The 26824-nt window shown below is 34.3% G+C and overlaps 1 protein-coding gene across 1 annotated transcript in view; it reads right to left on the bottom strand.

Annotated features, from left to right (window-relative positions):
• ZDHHC13 (zinc finger DHHC-type palmitoyltransferase 13) overlaps positions 1-26824 on the bottom strand; it is a 58718-nt gene that overhangs the window by 12038 nt on the left and 19856 nt on the right. Inside the window, exons 5-14 of the mRNA XM_051964079.1 lie at positions 25198-25342; positions 20191-20255; positions 17357-17519; positions 17005-17130; positions 13318-13451; positions 11419-11519; positions 6057-6181; positions 4955-5017; positions 3940-4033; positions 2982-3065 (exon numbers count right to left, since the gene is read on the bottom strand). Coding sequence (XP_051820039.1) covers positions 2982-3065; positions 3940-4033; positions 4955-5017; positions 6057-6181; positions 11419-11519; positions 13318-13451; positions 17005-17130; positions 17357-17519; positions 20191-20255; positions 25198-25342 — 1100 coding nt within the window. The remainder of the gene's footprint in view (positions 1-2981; positions 3066-3939; positions 4034-4954; positions 5018-6056; positions 6182-11418; positions 11520-13317; positions 13452-17004; positions 17131-17356; positions 17520-20190; positions 20256-25197; positions 25343-26824) is intronic.

The raw sequence follows: 26824 nt of genomic DNA, 5'->3' as shown, positions 1-26824 counted from the left end.
CACCTGGAGCACTGGGATGGGTCACTTCCTCTCCCTCCTATGGAAAACATTCCCTTTCCAAGGCACCATACTTGGCACAAAAGAAAAAACAGCAAAATGAAACATAGCTCCTGCCCTTAGAGTTTTACAGTCTCATGGGAGGGGACCTACCATCTTTTCAAAATTCTACCATCTACTTCCTATCAGATTCTCATCTTCATCACACTTAGCTCTGCCCCCCATCCCAAACCCTTACATTGTGTTTTTTATGGGGGGGGGGGAGATTCTCTGTATCTCTGACCTTTCATCAATTGTTTCTTTTGGTACTATGATATAGCAGTAAAGCACTCATTCTGGACTTAAAAGAACCTGTGTTCAAATCTTGTCTCTTGTGCTTATTCCATGTGTGACCTTACTCTTCCTGGGCCTCAATTTGTTCCTTCCTAAAATGAGGGAGTTGGATTAGCAGGCATCTGAGGTCCCCTGACCTCAGGGCATCAAGTGAAACTTCATTATCCTTGCCTTGTTCCTCCACTTACCCAAATCTTAGTTCAGACAAAGGAATTTGCATAACTCCTTTTTGTATTGCCATTTCCAGAACATTTTCTCTTTTTCAATAATTTCTTCTCTTTTAAGGTTCATATAAACAAAACAGAACAAGTAACCTCTCTAAAGTCAATTGTCAGCTTCCACAACACCCTTCCTCCTTCTCCAGTGTTTTCTGCATATAGCTTGGTCTTCCTTTATACTTTTTCTTTTTCACCTTCAGCAACTTTATCATCCATATCAATAACTATTCTAACTCCTGATTTCCGAGAGCTTATACATCTACAAATTCATAAACTTCTCCTCCATCTCTAGCAAACACAATGGAGACTACTCAGACCTTGCTATGAGCTGATATTGCTATACCTTTAAGATCTGGAACTCTACAATTGTCTTCTTTCACCCCAAACTTCTCTTATATTCTCACTTCTCCCATACTTGTTCTGGGAGGTCCTCACAGAGGTCTCTAGTATTTCTTCACCTTCTTATTCTCCCAGTTTGCTTATTTCTTTTATCTTAAAGTCTATTCACAATATTACCCTTCTGCATATACAGCAGTTGCAATAAGTAAATGCTAAATAAGGAATGAATATTAAACATAAGAGATAAGCAACAGGATCTACCTTACAAAAATTAAATAATGTGAATTTTTATTTTCCAAGCTATCAATTAAAAAAAGCATCCTCTTGTTTATTGTGCAGGTGTATTAAGAAAAAAAAAAAAAACAGAAGATAGCTATTATGTAGTAGCCTTTTAAAATGTGTCCAATGTAAAATACAAAGTACAATAAAGCAGAGTTCAAAAGTACAAAAAAAAAATAAGTCAACAAAAAAAATTCTAGTAGAAGAATAAAGAAAAAAGTAAAAAACCAGTTAATATAAAAACACTGACTCAATGAATTTAGAGCTAGAAGGGAATCTTTGAGATGACCCCTTATAATCTGCTTATTTTGTATCTCCAGACAAGAGAAGTGACTTCTCCAAAATCATCTGGGTAGTCAAATAGCAGTCAAATCCAGGGCCTCTCATTGCAGATCCAGTACTCTTGGCAAAATAATAAGTGATAGTAACTGGAAGTTGCCTACAATCCTACTAATCCCTATTAATACATCCTTATGCAGGACACAGTCATCAGATAATGATTATTTTTAGTGAAAGGAATAAAGAGGAAAGACATGAGTGTGATATGGTTCCTCTCTATCAAACTGAAGTCCAAGTGACAAATAGAAGTCATTTCTCTGAGGGCTAATACAGAAAGGTCTTTCCAGGAATATGCTTTGCAATCAGGTCTAAAAAAGGAAAACTCTCCAAATGAGCTAGAACACTAGAATAAGCATTTGCTTTCTTAAATGCCCGGGCATAACCCACTAGGTTTTAAAAGAACAAGTTTCTGGAAGCTTGGCAGCTTGGCAGCTAACTATGTTGGCAACTGTTTTTAGTTATAGGGCTGTCACAAGAAGAATTACTTCAAAGAATTGGTTTTAGGACTAGAAGTGTCATAAGGAACTGAGAGCTGTGTTCATCACTAAATTTCTTATGAGATTGCAAATAACTCATACAAAAGACAGAAATTTTTACCCATGAGAAATAGTCAAGAAATTGTTTAAAAACCTATAAACTAAATTCATTCTGATTTAATTTAAATGAATTTCTTTTGATCAGTCTACAGAAAAAATGGAGAACTTCTTAGAATACTTGTAAAAGGCCACTGTTCTTTCAAAATTTATTAAATTCTTATAGTGTTCTTCCAGGCTAGATGGTTCACTTTTTTTTTTCTCACAGGCTCCTATTTTCTGGTTCTTCTCATCCTAAGTTCCCACATCTATATTCCTATGTGTAGATCAGATTTTTTTTCCCCAAAACTATCAGCTAGTTTAGGCTTAGCTGATTTTTTTTTAAATTATCATTTTTTACCAATATACTTGCACCAAGAAGATTATTTCTCATCTGGAATCCCTTTCCCAGTTGGCTTGCCTTCCCTGAACTTGTATTTCAAATCATTTTTCCAATTTGATTAATAACACTTAATATTCTCATCTCTTCTAAGTTTACTGGCAAATATCTCTTAGCTTGGTGCCATTAGTCAATTCAAAAAGCACATTCATCATTCAATCATTAAGTTATGAACGAAAACTGATAAACAATACCTTTATTTCATATGACTTCTGTAATTTAGGAAGTTCTACAGACAGTCATTTTTGAATGACAATAACAATAATAACCGCTCATATTTATATAATATATAGTTCACATTTACATAGTACCTTAAATTTGACTCAAAGCACTTTATATTCATTTTATACTTCAACAGAAAAGCTTCTGAGGAAAGTTGTGTGCTTTACCAGCAACTAGACAGAATGGTACAAAACTAGTCAGAGAGGCTATGGCATCATGGGTATGGGTAGATGAATCAATGCGTGTGGAAAAAATTCAAACCAGCCAACCAAGCATACTTACAGAGAAAAGTTGCATATAACATCCAGTCACAGACTATGGCAAGGAAAAGTAAGAAGAATATATAATAGTGATGATTTCCAAAACCTGAATTCAAAAACAAAAAGAAATACTGAATAATTCTTCTTTTTTTTTTCAATTTTAAGATAATTAACAATTTACTAACAAAGGCTTTTCATGAAGTGAAATACATATAAAGTCATCCCATTAAACAATAATTAAGACAAAAACACAATCATGTAATCTTGCTCTTAGCTTTTCTTAGGGAAGTATAGAATCTTATTCTGTCCCCTCCCTTTTTTGGTGTGGTGAGGCAATTGGAGTTAAGTGACTTGCTTAGGATCACAAAAGTTTCTGAAGCTGAATTTGAACTCACAGGCCTCCTGATTTCAGGGCTGATTCTCTCACCACCTAGCTACCTCTGCCCCTCCCTCTAATAACCTTTTTATACACGTTAAATATGTTTAAAATGAACAACAACAGTAACCCTGACCAATAGAATGGAGAATATAAACTTTAGGAAAAGGGATCAATAGATGTATAATAAACAAAGAGGAAAAAAAGAGTCAATTGTCAGATTGCAATAACGAGGTACTTCTCCTGAGACATCTCACTTGGTGGCAAAATTTTGCACACAGGGAAACAATAGAGGGGCTGAAATGTACAAGCAGGTATTCAAGGAAAGTAGACCTGGTCTACCAGCCGCCTCTGATTCTCCCACCTCCAGGACAAGAAGAAAGCAAATAGAGAAGCTGCCTGGGGCTGCTGGGCCCTTTTTAAAGCTGTGTGGACTCCCCATTCCTACTTTCCAAGAGATAATCCCCTTTAACAAGAAAGGACTAACAAAACAGATCTCTTTAACTTCCACACGCCAATCACAGAGGATTAGTTTGCTGTTTTTAATTAAATGTGTATACATGTGTGCCCATGTGTCCGGGCAGATGTGGACATGCAATCTCACCTATACAGCGTCCAGTCCATAGACAGTGCTGGTCATACCGAGCCACACAGGAATTACAGAGATGACAATGGAGGGACCTTAATGGTTTCTTCACCTAATTGGGAGGGCAAGAGACCTCAGTGAAAAACTGAAACTTAAGCACTCATGCTGCGCATTAACTTCTTGTGATGGAAAAAGCCCTAGATAAAGCCTCTGTAGGTTTGGTAAATATTTGTCACAGTCTTTCTGCTTGACATGAGACAAGTTCCTTCTCCTCTAGAAGGTTCAATGTTGTCTTCCAGCTCTAATATTCTATCATTCTGAGTGACTTCAAAAGAAGTAGTATGCTTTTCAAATTAAGACACTGAATATTCATTCAATTATTTTTTAATGAAGAGATATATTGGTATGGATAATATAAAAGGAGATAATCAATAAATCATTTCAATTTGACTCTAGAAAATCCCCTAGAATTTGGGTCAGTAGATTTACTATTATGATTCTGTTTCGATTAAGTTATATTAAGAATAGTTTTTATTTCTTGAGCAAGTCATAGTAAACAGTAGAATACATGGCAGGGGGAAACTTACTAGGGACAAACAAAATCATTGATAATTTTTGAAGTGGATAATTGAAAGTTCATAGGACTTAACATTGGAAAAGATTTCAAAGACCAACTAAGTCAAATCCACTTATTTGGAAGATGAACAAGCTAAACTCCAGAGAGATTAAATGACCACAGTCAGCCAGGTATTAAAACAGCTGAATTAAGACTCAAACACAGGTCTTCTGGTTTCAAATCCCAGTGTTTTTCCTAGGACAGGTAGGCTGTATATAGATTACACATTATTCATAAAACTTTCCCATGGCAGATGATCCTTTTTGACATTACTTAAAAATCAGAATTCAGTAAAAATAAAGAAACATAGGAATATTACAAATGTTCCAAATGGAAGACAGACATTATCCCTTGGTAATGCCTTCTCAGTAATTTACTTTTATTGAGAAAAAGAAGACACAGAAAAGGTTCACTTACAAGACAAGTTGTGCAAAATGTTCTGAAATCCAGGCAACCAGCTTCTGCAAGGGCAATGATATTCTGAGAAGCAGAAAAAAAGAAAGAAAGAAAGAAAAGAAAAAAAAAGAAAAAGAAAGAAAGGAAGGAAGGAAAAAAGGAAGGAAGAAAAGACATTATGATTTTGTTTTTTTATCTAATTATGTATGGCTAAGAACCACTGCACAGGCTACAGATAGAAAATAATTTGAAAGAGTTGCTACCAAACCATTACACATTGGAAATTTTATAACTTTTTGAGACATTTTCTATTGTATTTCATAAATCTGGAAGCATATAGATTTGTAATACCAATACTATGACAATTTGTTCCCTCTGACTATTGAACAAGTCAGATTTTAAGAGAGAAGGTGGTACCATAAGTCATAATTGCTCTAGATTTTGTTTAGACTTCCCAACAAAGATCAGAAGTAATTTCACCAACTTGCTAAAAGAACACTTTTTGTAAGATCATAAAAAGGGCACTTCACTGGCAACTTCACATTTGTTATTCTCTCAGAGCCAATAACAAAGATTCTGGAATTATATATATTTATTTTGGTTGCAGTCCTGCCTAAGTGAAGAGGAAAATACTACCATAGTAAAAGTCTTAAAATATTAAAAAACCATTGATCACTGATTTTGAGCTGGAAGAGAACTTTATCAAATCCAATCCCCTCCTTTTATAGTAGAGTAAACTGAGGCCCAGTGGAATTAAGTGACTTACCTAAGGTCCTATATTAATAAATGTCTGAGGAAGGATTCAAACTCAAATCTCCCTGACTTGAGTGCCATACTCTATTAACCATGAAGTACTTCTACTAACTATGCTATTGAGCTGCTTCAATTATGGGAACAATTGTTTCCTAGTGGAACTGGATGTGCATCTGATTAGAAACAGATCAAAAGTGAAAGAAAAATTTAAAAACCAACTATATTATGAAAATAAATGGAAAACTCAGGTACTATCCATTAATAAAAGTTTGGATATTGATAATAAAAAGAGAATGAAACAAAGTGGAAAAATTGCACAGCTAAATTTCAAACCAAAGTAGAGAGCATTGGAACTACTTAAAGACTTTACCGTTTTCCTTTCTTCTTCTGAAATTTTGGAGTAGCCAGGATCGGTGACCCAGGTTTTGTAGAAAAAGTAGAGGAGACCAATCACACTGAGAAAGAAAGAAACCTGAAGAGGGATGCCAGTTAAATGTAAAAGTCAGGTCAAGGAACACAATATTTCACATTCTATCCAGCCAAATGGGAGTGATCGGGATGAGCTTGGTGTTAACACCCTCCCATTTCTTATTTCCATATCATATTCCTACCTCCAGGGTCTATCCCATCACGTAGCTATTCAGATTCAGTAGCTAAACAACTAGTAGTTAACAGTCCCCTGCCCAACACATACTTTGGAAGTATAGCTAAGAATAGCTTAAGGTATTACTTTATCTAGAAATATCTACATTTTATCATGGAACTTTCAAGAGACTATAAAATCTCTAAAGAAAAGAAGACCAAGGGATAGCTAAGTGGCACAGTGGATAGAGCACTAGTCCTAAAATCAGGAGGACCTGAGTTCAAATTTGATCTCAGACACTTACCACTTTTTAGCTGTGTGACCCTGGGCAAGTCACTTAATCCCAATTGCCTCAGGGAAAAAAAAGAAAAAGAAGATATAAATCTCTAATTTAGACACTACAGGGGAAGAAGTTAGAGAGAGGGGAGAGGAAGTAAGCAAGGAAAATCTATTTGTATTGATAATTATACTAAAACTATTTTAAGACAGCTTCTGTAATTAATCTAAAGAAGCATATTCTTTGCAAAAAATTTCAAATACAACCAGTTTCTATGTGTGTTAGATAAGCTTTAAAATTTTATTTTTTGTTAGATGATGGTACAATTCATATTTACTAATCCTTGTAATGCTATTACAATGGAGAGTCAAATAGCTGAGTGTAAATAGGCTTTAGTACATTAAGGAAAATAAATTGCCTTGCAAGCTGAGGGAGGGATAACAGCTAGGAAGGCCTTACCACACTACACTGGTATCTCTTAATGCTAAGAGATAAAGAAGAAGGCCCTCAACTACCTGGAGAACCCAAGTAGGGAGGATTTAAAGGGCATGAACAAGTAGCACAAAGGGTGAGGTAAAGTATGGATGGGGCATGATGGGGATTGGTAGGGGTAGGACACACATTTTTTAGGTCAAAGTTCTATATCATTATAACTAAATGACAGTGACTGTAATACTAATTTTGAATATGATCAACAAAAGTCAGTTTTCTGAAAAAAAATGACTGTCACAGTTTCTAAAGTTTCTAATCTTAGGACAACGCACTGAAAATGACATTCTAGGGGGCTAGGGTTAGAAACTGAATTATGAAAAACACATCATAAAATCCAGAGGCCACAATTGCAGCTGAACTTAATAAGTACAGGAAATGTTTAGCACCCTTCATTGTAGCTTGCCTGTAGTTGTTTTTAAGGATTATATGAGTTATACTCTCCAACTCATTTTGGCCGACATACACCCATAAAGTGCTTCTCCACTGCCCTCTGAGTGACATTCCTTTGATGTTTTCAGAAATAAATCATTCCATGACTCATAGCCACACAAGCACACAAGTATATTGGTATTAAAATGATGGGCTATATTTCAGGGAGAATTCTGAAGTCACTAAGGTAACTTCTCAGTTCCCTAAAGGCAATCTAGTCTCATGTCCATACCCTGTTTAATCCTAGATGCAAGTGTTGTGCTGACAAAATGCAACAAAACAAATACAGTTTCAAGAAAAGAATTAAATGAAAATTTAGGGGAAGACCTCCCACATTGGGCAGATAATCTGAAAAATTGACAGGACTAAGATGTACACATAATGAAACATGGATGGGCCATGAGCGGCACCAATGAAGGAACAGGTGCACTGACAAGATCACCATCTGGAATTAGCGTCTCCTCTCCCTCCCTCCCTCACCTTTGCCCTCCCCAAGACAGTAAGCCATCTAATACAGGCCAAAGATGTGCAATTTGGGTTTTAAATACTAACTCATCCTGACTTACAAAGTGTGTTTACTCCCACTGCCCCTAGTACATGGGTGTGGAAATGATGACAGGCTAGGGCAACATCAAAGCCATTGGGCCAGAGGTCTAAGTGGAGCAGCTCCTAACGTGCCCAGAACCAACTAACCACTCCCCATGATGTGTATAGATAGGTCTTCGTATAACCCATGTGTGACCTCTGTCAGGCCCTCATAGAGTACAACATCTTCACACTCTTCCCAGAGAGATGAGGGTATTAGAAGGAAGGGCAAGGGGAGGTTGCTGGCTTCTGGGCTCAGTTGCTGCTATAAAATAAAAGCCAATTTAGAAACAATGCCCAGGAGGCTTAAATACTTCAATTTTTATAAACTCGCTACATTTAGACTTGGCAAAAATGGTATTAGGAGCTGCAGCTTCTGACCTTCAAATACTCATCTTATTCTTCTCTTTACTTAAGAGCTAATCTACTTGGCTGAAATGGGTGTGTGGGGAGGGGCGGAGGGAGAAAAGATAAACATTATGCATAAACTGATGTTTTTTTGCAAATTAAATCATATTTTAAATAAGACCACTCACTATTTAAAGAAAATCTAGGGTGAGTCACTGTGAAGAGCAGAATCACCTCTCAATTTTTTCCCTGTAAAACCAGATTTACTTCGAAGTATAACTTAAATAAGATACATCCACATATGGCTTCCTGGGAAGTACCCGTTCTACTGCTTGGGTAACTTTAAGATGATCCTGTGAGAACAAGATTAATTGAATTTTCCTGTCAGTCACAAAAGCCTAACAAAAGAATCACTGAAGGTAAACTGAAGTAACATAGCTTGGGAGATGAAACATCTGATGACTGAACCTTTCTTTTTATCCTCTGTTACTGTCAAACTGGATTCTGCATCACTCTTCAAGGCCAGCTTAAGTCTAATATCTTTCATGAAGGTTTCTATACTGTTATCTCTACTGAACTTATCGTTAATACCCCTCCATCTTTCACCTAATTGTTCCCTATTTTATTGCCTAGATTATGAACTGCTCAAGGGCAAAAATGTCTGAACCACCTTTGTGCGAAACTTTAGGTAGCATAATATTAATGTCACCATACTCTGGATGTACTAAAAGCTTAATGAATATTTGTTGAATTAATGAAAAAAAGATACTACCCAGATATATACCACAAAATATTGTTCTGACAAGTGACTTTCCAGAGTCTGCATATGCATTAAAAAGAACATCCTCTGGATTCATAAGAACCTGGGAAAAACTTATATGAACTGATACAAAGTGAAGTAAACAGAACCAAAACAATATACACAGTAACAGCAATATTGTATGATGATCAACTACGATTGGATTAGCTATTCTCAGCAATACAATAATCTTAAACAATTCCAAAGGACTTATGATAAAAAATGCTATCTAACTCTAGAGAAAGAAATGATGAAGTTTAAATTCAGATCAAAAAATATTTTTAAAAATTTCTTCTTGTTTTTTGTTCTTCTTGGAGGAGGTCCAGTGTTTTCTTTTGCAACATGACTAATATAGAAATAAGTTTTACATGATTGCACTTGTATAATCTATATCAAATTGCTTGCCCTCTCAAGGAGGGAGGATAGTGAAGGGGAAAGAGAATTTGGAACTCAAAATTTAAAACAATGTTAAAAATTGTTTCATATGTAAGTGAAAAAATATGTAAAAATTCAAACAAATAACACCCACATGAAGAATTTGAATTTGAACAGATATTGGACAACTCTAACAGGATAATACAATTATGGAAAATACAACCCAAGAAGAAAACTTCCAAAGGGCATATGCAGGTCAGCTTCATTGTTTAAAAAAAAAAAAAATCCCATTTATTTGAAGAAGAAGTGTGCCACCTAGTGATTTACCCAGAGCCTCTCACAAATAGCAAGCTTTTCATTTTAATGTTTAGGAACAACTGTGGACCAAGTTCCATCTTTTCAGCAATGATCGCTTACCAGGGCTGCCTATCCACCAATAGATTTTCTCAATTTTGCATTATATTCAGAGTTAACAGTGTTTAAGTGTCTTTGGTCTAAGTAAACTGAACTCATTTGTGGGCACAATGTTATGCCTTTATTTGTTAACAAAGAAGATGCACTCCAGGGACATATTCCATTGTCAGAAATTTCATGACTATAATTAGAAATAACACAGGGATGTATTTCAAGACCCTAATCTCTTCCCCTGAGTTCCAGAAAGATCCAGTTTTTGTCCCTTCCACTCTAGCATTGGAAGTTACAATTCCTCAAGTCTTTGCAGCTTAAATGGAGATAAACTCTCATTTCTCTTCTGATTGTTGCCTGTCATGTGGTTGCAGTATCTGGCTGTCACTTGAGTGGTACCCTTCCCTCTCCTATATGACTAGGTGTTTCAAAGACCTTTCAGAGACAGCTAGTTGTCAGGAAGAACTGAATTTAAATCTGGCTTCAGGCACTTACTAGTTGTGTGATCCTAGACTTGTTTGCCTCAGTTTCCTCAACTGCAAAAAGGGCAGTTACAGTACCTATCTATCTACCATCTAAAGTTGTTGTGAAGATCAAAAGAGACAATAATTGTAAATCACAGCATAGAACCTAGCACATAGCAGTCACCTAATAAATGCTTTTTCCTTTTCATTTCTTCTCCCTCCATAACTGACATCTGTGTTCAGGCAGGTCTGTCTGGTCTTTCAGTTGCACAAGAATTCTGTTTCTAAGGAAGACATTTTTTTTAGCTGTTTTTGCCACTGTTAAAAAAATGATGAGACAAGAACATCTCCCAAACCTTTCCCCACCACTTTGATTTTGTTAATGAGGGTTTTACTCCCAGAAGATTTGTTCTTTGAAGAATCCCTGTTCTATAAAATTCCTGGTCAAGTGAAGTGATCAAATTATTCAAGGGATGTATTAAAGAAATTAACCATATTTATGTGCAACTTAAAGTAACATCTCATGCAACTTCTAAATAATAGTAACGAAGTACCTTCTGCTCTCATAGCATTTGGTGAGTCTTCTTCAAAAGGTAAAAACATATTTTTCTTGCATGAAACCCTTTCAGTTAGAATCTTTAAAGCAGGTACCCTTGAATTTTTTTTGTATTGTAGGTCACCTTGGTGGCCTGGTGATGCCTACAAACCCTTTATTATATACTATTTTTAAATGAATAAAATTAAATCCCTTGGATTACAAAGGAAACCAATTCTGTGGAAATATACTTATCAAAATATTTTTTTCAAAGCATTCAGATAAGGACTTCTGCTTTAAAGGGATATGAATTTTAACTTCCTTTCCTGAATTTTATCTGACACTCAATTCAGAAAAAGACTACTTCTTTTTGAAGGCAAAGACATTAACCTGGCACTGGATGAAAATAAGAAATGTAACTTAATTCACACAAAGGATATCAGGCAAAAATAAGATGAACCACGTCAGGGATATCCAAAAAATGGAGCTCAGCAAAATAATGCCTGGCAAATACTTGAGGTTCTTGTGCCCCACCAGGAACCTGGAAAAAAAAAAGGAAAAGCTATTTCTAGAGGGCATGATCAACTAATCAACAAAAATTTATTAATTGCCCCCTACATGCCAGACATTGTTTTAGGTGGTGAGTATAAAGGTAAAATTGGTTATGGAAAATGCCATAAAGTGTCAATATTTACTTCTATTTTCTGCCTTTCATTTGCACAAAGGAATATATTTTTAATTCTTAGAGGAATCATTTTTTTAGCTCATACCCTAAAACTCTCACACATTTTTACTAAGTTAGCTAGATTTGTTTTTTTAAAGAATTATAAAGTTAAAATATATGGAATGTTTTAGGTATAATCATCTATTTCTAAATTTCGATGAAAGGGCATAACCAGTGGCTTGTCCTGCTATTTCACTGACAAAACAAATTATTTGAGTCTCTGTCACTGTTACAAGTCCATTGACTTATATATGTATATATAGATATATGTCAATTCAATTTTTTGAGCCTTAGTTTCTTTAAATCTATAAAATAAGGGAAATAGCCTTGATGATCTTTGGGGTCTGTTCCAATTCTGTGATTTCTTATGTATCCAAATGTCTAAATGCTTTCGTGTGTTTTATGTATAATGTCAATTTTTTTTTTTTTTACAAAATTACTCTATTTAAATTCCATAGTATGTATATTATATAAAAATAGTATACTTACATAAATATATGTTCAAGTACATAACAAACATTCTTTATTTCTATTTTTCTTACTTCTCTGACCATACATGGAATAGACTTTAAACATTTTCATGTTGCAGTTACTTCTATAAGTAATTATGAATGAACCTAATATGTTGAAAATTTCCCAAGTGACATGAAGATTCTTACTCGTTTTTGTCAAGTGGGTAAGTCACACTCATGTTAAAAGAAAAAGCTTTAAGCCTTTTGTACACAGTTTTTGATTTCTTTAAAACAACAAAGCAACCATGCTTTGGCAAAGGGGAGGAGAAGAAGGCAGAGAAAGGTGCATGCAACAGATCATTTTCTTTAAATAATGACAAGGGTAGCTTACTGCCTGGAAAAACAGCAGGTTCTAGGTCAGTTGATTTTGCCACTCTTGCTTCCCCAATGACAAATACAACATAAGTTCACATCTCATTGGCCCCCAGAATTGGCCCCCTTGATTATCAACGTTCATATAGATAGGAAAAGCCAGACAAGCAGCAGAACCATAACTACTCATTCTGGAACCTGGGGCAAAAGACACACACACACACACATATACACGTCAAAGTGATCCCTTAAATTCAGAATGAAGAATGAAACTCTTTTTCTTTCTTTCTGTCTGTCATGGCCAGTGCAGGAATTTGTTTTTGCTTTCTTAAGTAGGGAAGAAGGGAAAGGGATCTAGGAAGGACTATAGACAGATATGAAGAAAAAATGAATTAAATTAAAAATTTAAAAAAATACATTATTTATTAAGATAAGTTCAGATGAAGGAGGTGAGGAAAGAGAAGCCTTGAGGAAAATCATCAGGACACAAGGTACCCAGGAGACAAGAGACTCTAAGACACCACTGGGGAGGCAAATACTGAGGGAAGGGGCAAAGTGAAGAAGGTAGTTACAAGGCGGTCACTGGGGGAAGAAGTGTGGCATTCTTGCTAACTAAGTATAATTAGCTGTTTCTGTCTGCCAAAGGAATACAAGTGTTGCCAGAGTCCTCTGACAATCAGCACTGGGGAGCAAAGCTATTACTGCCCCACTTTAGCTCTGCTGGTCTGTATCCAAACTAAGCAATGAATGCACAGCCATTTTGATTGCAATTCAAGAAAAAGTAGACATACCTTGGAAATAAAGATGTAACAAAAAATACTGCAACAAGAAGACTTCCTTTTAAAAGCCATGAATCTGAATTGAGGTCCATTATGTATCCTATTGCCCACATCGTAATTGTGGAAAGTGCCAACAGCAGGAAAAGCTATTAAAATATGCATAATTAAAATATTATAGGTAAAACATGTTCTAATTATTATACTTATTATAGGACCCATGTCAATAATAATTACTTTAACAACAGCAGTAATACAAAAAATTTCCTGTAGATTGATTGCTAAGTCATGAACTTAGAGAAACATACCTGAGAAATTTCTGAGTTATGGCACAACCACTGTAACTATGTCAAATCCGTGTGTGTGTGTGTGTGTGTGTGTGTGTGTGTGTGTGTTTGTTTTTTTGTTTGTTTAGATGTTGCTTAAAATGTATTTTTTCTGGAAACAATATTAGCTGTTTTAGAAAACCACTTCAAGATAAGTTAGTTTTGTGTGGCTATAAACTCTTTCAAATAATTGTTTATGATAGAAAGTGTAAGATAAGAATGATGATTGCTAAGAGGAACACAATTTACTCCAGACCCACCTAAGGAAATCAAAAGTTAGATGAAGGAAAGCATTTTCACAATTCTCACCAGATACATAACTAAGTAATAAAACCTTTATTTGTAGGAAGAAAAAAAGTTTTGGGATCTGTCATGGTTTATATAATACTAATTTTTCATTTAAGTATTTCATACAGAAATCTATCATATAACTCTAATCTCTCTGTTTCAATATACATGAAGGGGAAAAAGTAAAAGGATAAGGGATGTGAAATCTGGGAATTACTTAGGCACTGGTTATTAGAGACAGCAGTAGTAGGAACAATTCAAATCCAATCCAGTAAGCATTTATTAAGCACTTACTTCATGCAAGACAAATGGGCCCTATAGTGTGGTAAACTAAGAGTGAGGAAGATGTGGGCTTGGCCCTGGCTCTAAAAGAGATGAGTTATGTGATTGTGAGCAGGTCACTCAATTTCACAGAGCCTGGGGGGGAAGACAGAAGTTACAGAGGAGCTGCTTTCTACATCACTGAAAGAGGTTTATATGCAGGGAGTTCCTACATTTATGAAATCACATATCCAGAAAAACAAGAAATGTACAAGATATTGTATTCAGTTCTGGAGACTTAAAACAACAATGCCTGTCCTCAAGGAACTTGTTTCTCCTAGGCATAAACAACTTGTGAACAGAAAAGCACATACATAGTTATCTGAAGAAAAGAAGAAAAACAAAAGCCTCACTAAGTAGGGAAATTAAAAAAAAAAAAAAAAGACTTCTCATAAACTAAACATGAGCAGAGCCTAGAAGAATGGTTCTAAGAGGCAGATTTGAGGAAGGAATACATTCCAGAAACAGGATCTACCACATAAAGGCACTGTTAAGGGTACTGAAGAACAAGCAGGTCAGTTTGGATCTATCTGTAGTCATAACTGGAAAGAGCAATAAGACTTCTAATGTTAAGGTAGTCTGAAACCCCTAGTAGCATGGAGCTTCCCCTGGAAGGACTTGTAATTATTAAAGAGAGTGAGTTACAATGGGACTTTTTTTTTAACCCCAAAAAATGTTTGTAAAATATGAGCTGATCAGGGTAAAAACCTTACAATCAAATGCAGGAAGACAGAAATAGTAAATGAATTCTTTTTGGATCATGATACAATAAAAATTATGTGTAATAAAGGGCCATTAAAAAACAGACCAAAAAAAACCTAAATGACCTAATCCTAAAGAATTAGTGGATCAAACAAAATGGAATAATTTGAAATAATTTCCCAACATTTAAGGATTAGTAAATTATGTTCTTATTAAACATTGCTTTCTTCAAAACATGCTTTGCAAAACCAACATCTTTTAAAAATATTTAGTAATATGCCTATATTCAGATGTTTTAATATAAAACTAATTTTAAAAAAGGTTGTCTAGAAAAGCATGCTAACCTTCCTATATTAGCTACATCTACATTTAAGTCTGATTGTTCAGACATGTAGGGCTACTATTCTTCTTGCAGCAATATAATCTAACTGAAGACAAGTGGCAATAACTTCAAGTATAAAACTTGTAAATCTAAATATAAAGTCAACCTAACATTTCATGCAAGTATAGTTTGCCATAAACACACCAATAATGATAATAAACACGTGTGTGTATATGTACACACACATATAAATATACACACATACACACACTCTCACTTATATATGCAAGTGGATATATACAAAAACATATAATACACACAATTATAAATAGAGAAAATACACTTCTGAAAACATAAAATTAGATGGGAAAATCATTCTAGTTTAGATTCTCCAAGAAATTAAGCTCAGTCCAAGCAAATACTCCAATAAAAATTAAATTGATCACTCCCATGGACTGATAATCCTAGGCCCTGCTTGATGTTTCTTAGGAACCAGGTCCATTGAGTTCAGTCAAAGCCAAAGAAATATCATTTTTGTGGATTCTGAGGCAGTCTAAACAGAGCTGAGCAAATCTGCATATCACCTGTACATTGAGAATCCACTTTGGACCCTAATCCATAAAGCAGATGGAACCTCTATAACTTCAAAAGGGAGAAACTCATTTTGTCCCATAGTGGCTAACAGCCTAGTCAGGGTCCTGGGATTAGGAAATCTCAGCCACACTGACTATATCTTTAAAGTCCCTTCCAAGGCTATAAGTTTTTTGTTTAGCCCAAATCTGTGATTTCATTGGTATTAAGAATACTTCAAGAAACATCTTCTAAAGTAGAACACCTGCTCTGTGCCTTAAGAGTAGCTTAGTTCATTGAGCATTGCCTGACAGGTAAAGTGACTACACCAAGGTCCTGTTACTGGCATATGTCAGAGATATAAATCTTGGTCCTTAGACCTTAAATCCTGACCCTCCTGACTTGGAGACCAGCACCACTCCACCATGATTCTTCTCTTTCAATTGCAATAAGTGTTACGATATAAACTGAATGAGCTCTGGCTGAAAAGAAAGGTTCTTTGGGATACTTAAAAATTCATAATCAGTATAGTCTGAACATGAGAACAATGGTAAAATCTAGGTTTCTAAATTCTAATTCTAAATCTACCATTCATAGAGCAAAGGCTAAGATGAGCCCTCTTATTTCCTTTGACTTGGTTTATCTAAATGTAAGATAATAGTATTTTTAAAACCCTCTTGCAGAATTCCATAGTTATAAACCACTTAGAAAATGTAAAGTGCCAATTATTATTACTGTACACTAGATGGCTATATTTTGAAGATGAACTCTTTTGTTTGAAAATATTAGCTTAAAAGAGATATTTGGTATTCTCTGCTTTACCTTTTCTTAACAGAAAGCATAATTTGAATTTGATTGCTATAATTTAGATTTTTGTCAATCAGTTAGTATAATGGGAAACTGTAGCTCTTAAACCAATGAGCCAAATCTTAGCTTTTTCAGGGCTCAACAATTCATTTTAAATTTATAACAAAACAAAATACAGAAGTTGAATGACAGGTAATCTTTGAGTTTTTTATGTCAATTGCTAGTCCTCAGTAATTTTCCCAAGGAAAACTATAACATCTTGTAATTACCAAGAAAAATATGACTTGACACTATTTCTCCTTGGATTTTTTCCCCTAATAACTTTAAACTTCAATTACTATGTTCAACAAATGGACTCTGAAATACCTCACATTTCTGTAGCCACCTGCAAAGTCTTAAGTTTTTGTTTGCTCTTATTTTAGCTTCTACTGTTAGCATGTGGATAATCAGCCGATGTCTGTTTTTTTGAGCCAAATCAAGTGGTGTTTCTCCCTGGAAAAAAAAAAGAGAACAGGAAAACTAGTTACATTTTTAAACATCATGCATATTGTGCATTTCTCTGAATCATCACAATCAAAAAAAATTTTTTTTTTCAAAAGAAAATGTCCACCATTCTTATTTATTCTGGGAGACAGAAGTTTCTCATTACATATCCCTACTGATTTATCACTTTTCTAGCTAAAGATACAATTAATGGGGAACAAATACTTATTCATACCTTGATATTTCTAATATCCAGACTTGAACCAGCTTGTAAAAGTTTGTCAACGGCACTAACATTTCCTGCTGCAATTGCCCAATGGAGTGGAGTGTTTTGGTGAACTTTATCTACTACATTGATGGAAGGATTAAACTTCAAAAGAAATCCAGTGGGTTCTGGTCTGCATATGAAAAAAAAAGATAAAATAACACAATGTCTTTAGCGGGAGATAATTTATACTGGGGAATTACTTACATCTTTTCTACTAATGCACAGGGAAGTATTTCTCAGACATCTAAAACATCTTGTGCGAAGTGATGTGGAACACATACCTCAATGGTATCTGTTTAATAAACACACACATATACGAAGGAGAGAGGATTTCATGTATATAGGGAACTCTCTCTACCAATCTAAATTTATTTATAAGGTCCTAGGGAGCTGCCTAAGGTGCTGAGACGTGCAGTGACTTGCTCAGAGTCAGAGGGTCAGAGGTGGGATTTGAAACCAGATCTTCCTAACACTAAAACATCACCATTATCATTGCTAGCATCTATAGAGCACCTGCCATCTACCTGGATATTGTGCTTAGCCCTTTATTATTATCATCTTATTTGATGCTTATGACAAGCCTGAAAGGTAGCAACTATTATCATTCCCATTTTACAGTTGAGGGAACTCAGGCAGACTATAGTTTAGTGACTTGTCTGAGGTCACAAAGCCAGTAAATGTCTAAATCTGTATTTGAATTCAGGTCTTCCTGACGGCTCTCCAGGCCCTCTGCACTCTCTGCACTATGGTGCCACCTAGCGGTCTCCTGTATCTTTTATGCCACATTGCTTGTGCATTTATCAAAACTTAATAATTACTTATAAATATAGTTTATATTATTTAAAATAAAATATACTAATTGGTAATTAATTAGTTGATTAATTGATTCATAAATGTGACAGTGTCTTTAAGGAGTTGCCTGTTTAGCTGGGGAAATGAGGAAAGAAAAAATGGTAAAAAAGATATCAAGTAAGACTGAACAATACAAGAAAGAATAAAATGGACTAGTTGTGCATTAGTGCAAATTCATGAATTCACCTAATGAAATTTGTGAAACTCAAATCCAGAAATATTTATTAGACACTTATTATAGGCAAGGAATTTTTCTGAAGATTGTAGGAAAATAGAGTTGTATATCATATGATTCCAAATTCTATCTTGGTAGGTCACTTGGCAGAGCTCAAACACTATAACTCTGAAGGGCAAATATCATATCTTTTTCAGAAATTATGGCCTGTACCAAATGTTTAAAAAAATTATCTTTGTGGTAAATAAAGTGCAATTCCTATGACTTCCCTTAAAGCTGATGTATATATAATAGCTTGCATTTAGCCTCCTTTAAAACAGAACAAATGAAGAAATCTTCATTTGAAGCTCTTAATCTTAATATATATTAAAGTGATGAGCCAGAATTCAATGGATTAAGTACAAAACTGGAGAGAATCATATAAATCATCTAATTCAATAAATTAGAAAACCAAATATTTTTATACAATCATCATCAATTTGTTCTTTCCTATTATGGAAGTTCCAGAAAGCCCAATTCTGAAATAACTGAGTATTTTCTAGTTTTTAGGGAAATGACGACATTTTAAACTATGCTTCATGGACAAAACAAAGAGAAGATAAGAACAACAAATGTTTGATATTTAAAATTAATTAAAAATAACTCCCTTTATTTATAAAGCTTAGAGACTGATTGTGGAGTACTATATGCTGCACTGTATATTGCTAACATAGGCATTTTTTTCATTTATATCCTTTTTCATAGGAAATATCTCTTTGCAATAAGAAGAAAATTTGGGGAAATCAAAGGTAATATAAAAATCAATGAAAATATAAAAAGTGAAGTGGGTAGCATTATGACCAAATTTTGGCCTTGAAGAACAGATGATAAAACACTCCCCCTATCTTGGGAGCCAATGGAGGCACGATGCATATGGAATATGGTTGTCAGACCAGGTCTTTAGCTTTGCTTGATTATCTTTGATATGAAAGAGAGCTCAAATAAAGGATGAAGTCTCAATAGCATGACGGGAGTTTTAAAAAGGCATCAATAAATTTTTTAAAAATAAAATGATTAGCATTATATGAGAAATTGGGCATTTTGTCTCTAATTTGGTTTCCAGAACATCAGTCACAGTTGACAGATAATCCATGGAAGGACAGACTGTTGGAAACACTAACTCTACTACCAGTTAAGAAATGGAGCTTTTGCACAGAGAAAACATCAGTCATCACGTGGTTTTTAATCCTACATATTTGTGTTGATAAAATTTATAGAAGAATTTAAATTTTAAGTGCTTCATGAAATTGTATATTAAAAAGGGATTTTCCCCAAATCAAATTATACTTAATATTAATGCAGTATACACAATACATTCAGAAGGGCCTCAAAAAAATATTTATAGATTTTGTATCTTTTGTTTGCAAAGCTGAATTTTATCATTTAGATTTCAGGCTGCAGCCATTAAAAACACACACACAAAATACCCCCACATCCCTAAATTAAGAAACACAAGTCAAGTTAATGAGCCTGCACTACTGAATATGTAACCTACTTGAATGTTTTAATCATCATTAAATTAGACTCTTCATCATAACAAGTTAATGTTTTCAGAAAACATTGTAGTGGTATTCCAAAATGCAACTACATCAAAAAGTCTAGTCATAGTTTTACTGTTATCCTTTTATTAGAAGTTCATTTTCAAATTTTAAAGCTACACAAATCAAATAAAATGCATGTATGTGAAAGAATCTAGAATTAGAACGAGCACAACTCAATAAAGCTCTTAACTTACCCAAGTACTTTGTGAGCTGATAGCATGAGTGGTGTTTGCCCATTTAAGTCTGTTGTGTCTATACTCTATTTCAAAAAGAAGAGAAGAGATGCTCAATATTACTTTTGAAATATACTCCAATATTTCAAGGTTGCACAGGTCTCATCAACCATGAATACTGAGACTAGCTCCTTAAATCTTAGCAAATAATTTATTTTTTTCATACACTGGATTATAGTTTTATAAATGGTAGCATCGTCTATGGCCCAAATCTATTAATAGGAGATGTATTGTGTTCTTCTTCTTGTGAGGTCTTCAGATAGAGGCAGAAGGACTAATTATGAGGTGGTTAAAGATGAAGTACCTGTTCAGGAAGGGAATTTTTCAAATAAATTTCAATATTTCAAAGCTATATGATGGCCTCTGAGGACTCCTTCCAAATCTGAGGTTCTGTGACTCTGAAAAATGCTATATTCAATCATTTGCAACAGTCAGCAAATACTGCCTTAAATTAATAAAGGCTGTGTGTGTTTTGAAGTACTGTGATCTACAGGGTATTCCCAAAATTCTGAGCTTCAATAGTTTAAAATTGCACTAAGCCTTCTAAGACATCTTATATGAAGATAACCAAAGGGAAGGATATGGAAGAATTTATTACTCCTACTCCTTTCTAATTTATGACTCAAGAGGTTATAATTATTCTACTGCAATTAGCTCAGCCTGATGGAAAGTACTTGTTTAAATCAACTGCAATCATTTTGATAGCATTTGTGCAAACATGCTTTCAGTCTAGGTCTACTGGTATGCAAATTGTTTTCCCACCAGAAAAGCATATCTTGAGCATATATAACTGACAGTAAAACCCCTACTTCCAGTACCCTATAATTTAAACTATTATATTGAGCTACAAATGGATGCCCCATCAGGCAAGTCAGTTTTTACAGAAGTATTTTTGAATATATGTGAGAAATGTGAATTCAAATAAGTCTTTTATCTACTACACAGGAGATGTGTTAATTCATGAGCTAGCCTAATTTTTTTTTAAATGTCATTGAAAGAAAAACCCAGGTTTTGAAGATATAGTTTAAAGATATGAAGGAAATTATTGGGTTCACATGGGAAACTATCATAGACTTACATCTAGTTAAATGCTGCAGAGCACCAAATAGTCTTTACTTTATGCCTGAATAGAGTAGATAGAAATAGGGTGCTCAACATCTATGCTAAGTATAGATATTTTAAGGTTCAACAAAAACTTCCATACTTCAATGGATTCTTATGCCTCATTGAAGCATATACTTTTTCTATCACTTAGATCACAATCCATCAACAAGAGGTTCTCATTCATGATTCTTGGTAAATCCTCTCTGAGGTAGCTACCCAACATACTACATACAAGAGTACTTATGTGTATGCATGTGTGGGTGTTTAAACATTTCATGGCTACTACTGAGATACACAGACCTTCACAGGTTATCCCTTCTTCCTTACACAATAGATCCACAATCTCATGCCTTCTCTCTTTCCCAGATTCTTAAAGAGTGGTTTGTGATGCCACAAAGGGTCTCATAATTGAATGTGGGAGCTACAAAATTATTATTTATTATCAGTAAAATTTGAGGTATATATTTATTTTATGTAACTATATACCTGAGAATAAAATTTTTTCAAGAGAAAAGGGGTCATGAATGGAAAGTTTAAAAAGCCCTGCTCTATTATGGTGACCAAAATTTCTGTTTCTTCTGAGTTTAGTGCTCTATAATTCACAGCCATGAGGTATCAGTAAAAAAATATTGGTGTCTTAAAAAAAAAAGATAGGCTTTTTATAGGAGGAAGTAATTTTGGAAAGGCTGTAAAATTTCTAAAAACATGATATAACCTGACCTCTTATTTAACTGTGAAACCATTAGTTCATTAGTAGCACTAATCTAAGATTTTATATCTATCTAATAACGATGATGATGATGATGAATTAACTAAATGAACTGCATCAACAATTAAACTGCATGTGGCAATTTCTTCATTGTGTTTTTCAAACCCTTTAGTTTTCCAGTATGAATGACCAACATCTTTAGAAAGATAGTGGAGCTCATTAAGATGGCCTTGAAGGACTTGATGCAGCCAGAGTACTATGTTCTGCAAACAGGAATATTTGGAAAAACATCACCATTGAAAGGAAATCTTTCTTATATTTAGATCATCTTGGTGAGTATATATTCTATACTAAATCCTAATTTTATGCCTTACTTGATGATGGTACTCAACAGATCACAGAACAAAATAATCACTGAGATTGCACCCATTGTAGAGACATATATGATTTTAACATCCATTTTTTTCTAAAGCATATTTTCTAAAGAAAGCCTTTTAAGCTGCATTGTATTCCATGAAGTTAAATGCCTTTTTTCTAATTTTTTGGTAATCAGCAAACAAATAGGCAGATTTATTATCTCCAAATTCTCCCAGGAAGTAATGTGATTATAAAGATGAAGGCTGCTACAGAAAAAATCTGCCTTCTCATGTTTTCATAAAGTGTAAACTTGATGTATAAACTGATTGTTATCCAAAGGATTTTATAAAAATTAGAAAATAAGTCCATAAGCACAAATGCAGATGTCCTATTTGGTCACTTGTTTTTAATAATAATCCTCAATTGGTCTTCTTACCTCCTTATAAGCAGATTATAACCTATCCATGCCTACTACAATTTATATGATTTTTGTCCAAGTTATCCCATCAGTTTACAACAAGGGTATCACTCTATGTGTTAGAGACCACAAGACTAATCCATCAATCCATCTTCTCTTTTTCTTGATAATGTCTTCTGCTCCTTTAGAGTTCCTTATTAGTTATATTTTTACTTTTGCATACCTACCATGCATTTCTCCATTACTTTCCATGTGATATTTATTTTTAATTCTTCAGAAGTAGCTGTATTCCATGTCTTGCCGTAATAATGCAATAGTGGGAAAATATTAGTATAAAAATATGGTTGTCTACTTTCATTGGAAGCTTGGGGTCAGGAAAGGAGCTTTGCAGTTTGCCAAAAAGCAATCTAATCCACTCTCTTCCTTTTATTCAACTAGGCCAAACTCATTGTCCATCAAGATTACTTGTTCTAAATATACATATTGATGGAAGAGCTCTATTTAATGTCCATTCACATGCATGTTCAAGCCTGAGCAATAAACACTGTTCATTACAAAACTTTCTAAGGTCCTGCGATGTTCTAAAGTTTGATAAAATCAGCATACTGAAAACAAGAACATCTGGAGAACTTCACCATGCATAAAGAAATCAATGAAATAAAGTAGCACTATCATCAATACCATAATATGGCATGGTATTCCTTTCTTTTGGAATATTATCAACTTTGAGATATTCTAAAAATCAAATTCCAGATGTCTTTAAACTTGTGCCACATTCAACAGAGAGCTCTTCTCCATATCAAGGTCAAGTTCATTCATTTTTTCTAACTTTATCTTGTGTCATTATCACTTTTTCAATCGACTGTTGAGACGGTATAGTCCAAATGTGGTACTTCTACTGTCATGTTATGTCTATTTATTGTCCTACTTTCATTTATCAAAAATCTCAAGACAGTGTGGCCTTGCAGTCTTACACCAAGGTTTCCTGTTGGCTATTTTCCTCTGAATTGCTCTTTTCTATTTTGTGAGTTGATACTGTTCCTCAACTTATCATCTCATCTTTCTCCACTGGGGCAAATAAGCTTTTACACTAATCTAAAGTTGATTTGGCTAAGTGTTCACATTTTTAAAAAATGTGATCACCAGAGTCTTTCAGTCTTCTTGGGGTTACAACTATTTTATATCACTTAAACTCATCTAAGAAATCTTCTTTTGGCCTTTCATTTTTCAGTCAGAAACTCACTTAAAAGGTCAGATCAGTGCTACAATTGTTATATGTATTATTATTTTCTCATTATCATCCTTTATTTTAACTTTTGTCTTGATTTCAACTTTTGCTCCTTGCCAATGATCTGAGTGCTCACAAGAGTGATACTCTCATGATGTTAACTAATTAATTTCTATCCATTAAGATATATTTTTCAATTGTTGTGATATTGTTCACTGCTCACTATAGCCAACACCTTCCAACACTCATCTTGAAAAAAAGTATTCAAGTTAAACAGGCAAAGAAGCTTCTTTGTAACATAACAAATCTTTTGTCTTTTTCACTTTTACCATAGGCCTTTCATCTTTCCTCTCTTGTGTCGACCTTCACTCTGATATCAAAAATCATTGGATAGTATTGGACTTGATTTGAACGATTTCAAAAAATTCTTCATAGAATTTTTCTAGTTTATTTTCTGCAATAGGTTTGGGCCCATAAACTCTATATATTTTCATAAGAGTCCACTTGCTTATCCTCCTTGGAAGTATAACCAAAGTGCTTATAAAATGGTTCCTATTGCCTCTAGGGATATGATAAAATCAATTCTAACATCTCTATTACTTCTCTGATGAGAAACTGTGAACTGTCCTTTCATCTGCTACAACTACTTTATATCTAATCAACTACATTGATAGCAAGAATATTAAAGCAGATATGATTTATTTCTCTAGCATTCTACCCATACATTATGCAGTAAACAAAAATCCTTTGTAAGAATTGTGTAATGTTTAATTTCTATTTTGCTTCATTTTATGAAATCAGAATTTTGGGCCATTTGGAATTTTTATGTTTTATGTATCACCATGACCATAAAGTTCAAAACATTAACAACCACCCTTCTAATAATGAGTCTTTTTATATTTGGCTAAACTGCTCATCAGGGAACACATATAGTCTGTCATAGGGACCATTTTTCAAAGGCTTTCCCGCCTTTTTAGAAACTGCCAGGATTTTGATTGTTCTCATGACTTTAAGAACTCTGGGTCACCTCAACATGCAGGTGAGACATGAGATTAGGTCTTTTTTGGTAGAGCCTTAAATTCTGTTGATTAATAACTAGAATCTTTCCAATTTATAACAGATGAAACATAAGGAAGATTTCAAAAAACATACCTGACCCTTTGAGATAAGATATGCTATGACAGACATATGTTGAAATAACACTGCCAGGTGGATACCACTAAATCCTTCTCCATCAATGAGAGTGGGATCTGCACCACATTGTAGTAACAATATTACCATAGGTAAATGTCCTTGTCTAAAAAAAGAAAACAAGAAAAATGCTGTTAAATTTAATAATATGGAGAAAAAAAAAGCAGAAGTTAATTTGAATCACCTTATCTGAGCCATGATGAATTTGGTTTAGAAACAGATAAACTGGTTTCCAATATACCAGTTTGTTTTCATACCTGTATTTAAATGTCTGTCACTTGATGAACCAGATGGCTTAATAGCACTGTTTAATTAAAACTTGCCTTTTCTGGCCCATGAGGGAAGAAGCAACACCAATAGGTAAAAGGTCCAGGGACAATTTGGTTTGATATTCAGAAAAATTTTGGAGCTGTCTGAGAACATAAGGGACTACACCTTAGAATATAGTGAGCTCCCTATTAATAAAGATCTTTAAGTGAAGGATGAAGGGGAAGAGATCCCATTTTGGACAGAGTATACTAAATGTTACAAATTCTCTTTTAACTCTGAGAATCTGTGATTCAATGATTCAATATAGTTAACATGCTGGCCTCCACATCCTAAAGGAGCATGGAGCCAGTTCCACAGAAAAATGATTTATGTCAACAACTATAACGGAAATTACTTCTTATACTTCCTTATACCTATTTTTCAAGTGAAAAATATTATTTAAACACTGGCTGAATAGATGTTTTAATTTAATAGACAGCAATATTGTAAGGCATATTTTTTTCAAGAATATGTACACATATTTTATCAGTGTAGATTATCTAAGTATCTGAATGGGAATTATTTTCTGACTCAGTCTTTTTGCCAACTTCTTTCTATTTCAAGCTTGGAGCTTCTTTAGATTAAAATGAACCTATTTTGTAAGAAAAGAGAAAAGCTTAAAAAGAAAGTAGTTGTAAATGTTGATATACTTCATTGGCTCAATGGCCATTACTTTCAATGACCTATGTCAGTACACCTCCAAATCATATAAATTGCAACTCCTCTTTGATTCAGTAGATTTTCTTCAAGAGTTGTCATTGACAAAATCTTTATTACCCTGTAACCAATCTGGTGATAAGGTCTCTAAACTTAGCCCATGAGTGGGGAAGCTAGATGAATCGGTAGATAGAGGGCTGGGCCCAACACATCTTCTAAGTTCAAATGTAGCCTCAGACACTTACTCTCTGTGACCCTAATCAAGTCACTTAATTTTGTCTCTATTTCTTCACCTGTAAAATGAACTAGAAAGGGAAATGGCAAACCATTCCAGTATTTTTGCCAAGAAAATCCCAAATAGGAGCACAAAGAGTTAGATGGGACTCAAAAACTAGTGAATAACAACAGCAATAAATTCACAAGTGGCAGACACACAGTTTCTTCTTCTCACATTCATACTTCAAAAACTCGTAAACATGGAAAGAGAACTGTCAGAACTTATGCTCTGCCCATGTGGCCTTTGAGAATCTGGGATCATCTGTATGACACAATGAAACAAACACAAGGACTTCAGAAGATCTATTAACATTGCAGAGTTGAGAAGTAACACTACTGAACTGTG

Source organism: Antechinus flavipes, chromosome 6 (assembly GCF_016432865.1).
Source record: "Antechinus flavipes isolate AdamAnt ecotype Samford, QLD, Australia chromosome 6, AdamAnt_v2, whole genome shotgun sequence".
In the NCBI taxonomy this organism is placed as follows: Eukaryota; Metazoa; Chordata; class Mammalia; order Dasyuromorphia; family Dasyuridae; genus Antechinus; species Antechinus flavipes.
The sequence above is the reverse complement of the archived record's forward strand: the minus strand, read 5'-3'. Positions and strand labels throughout refer to the sequence as shown.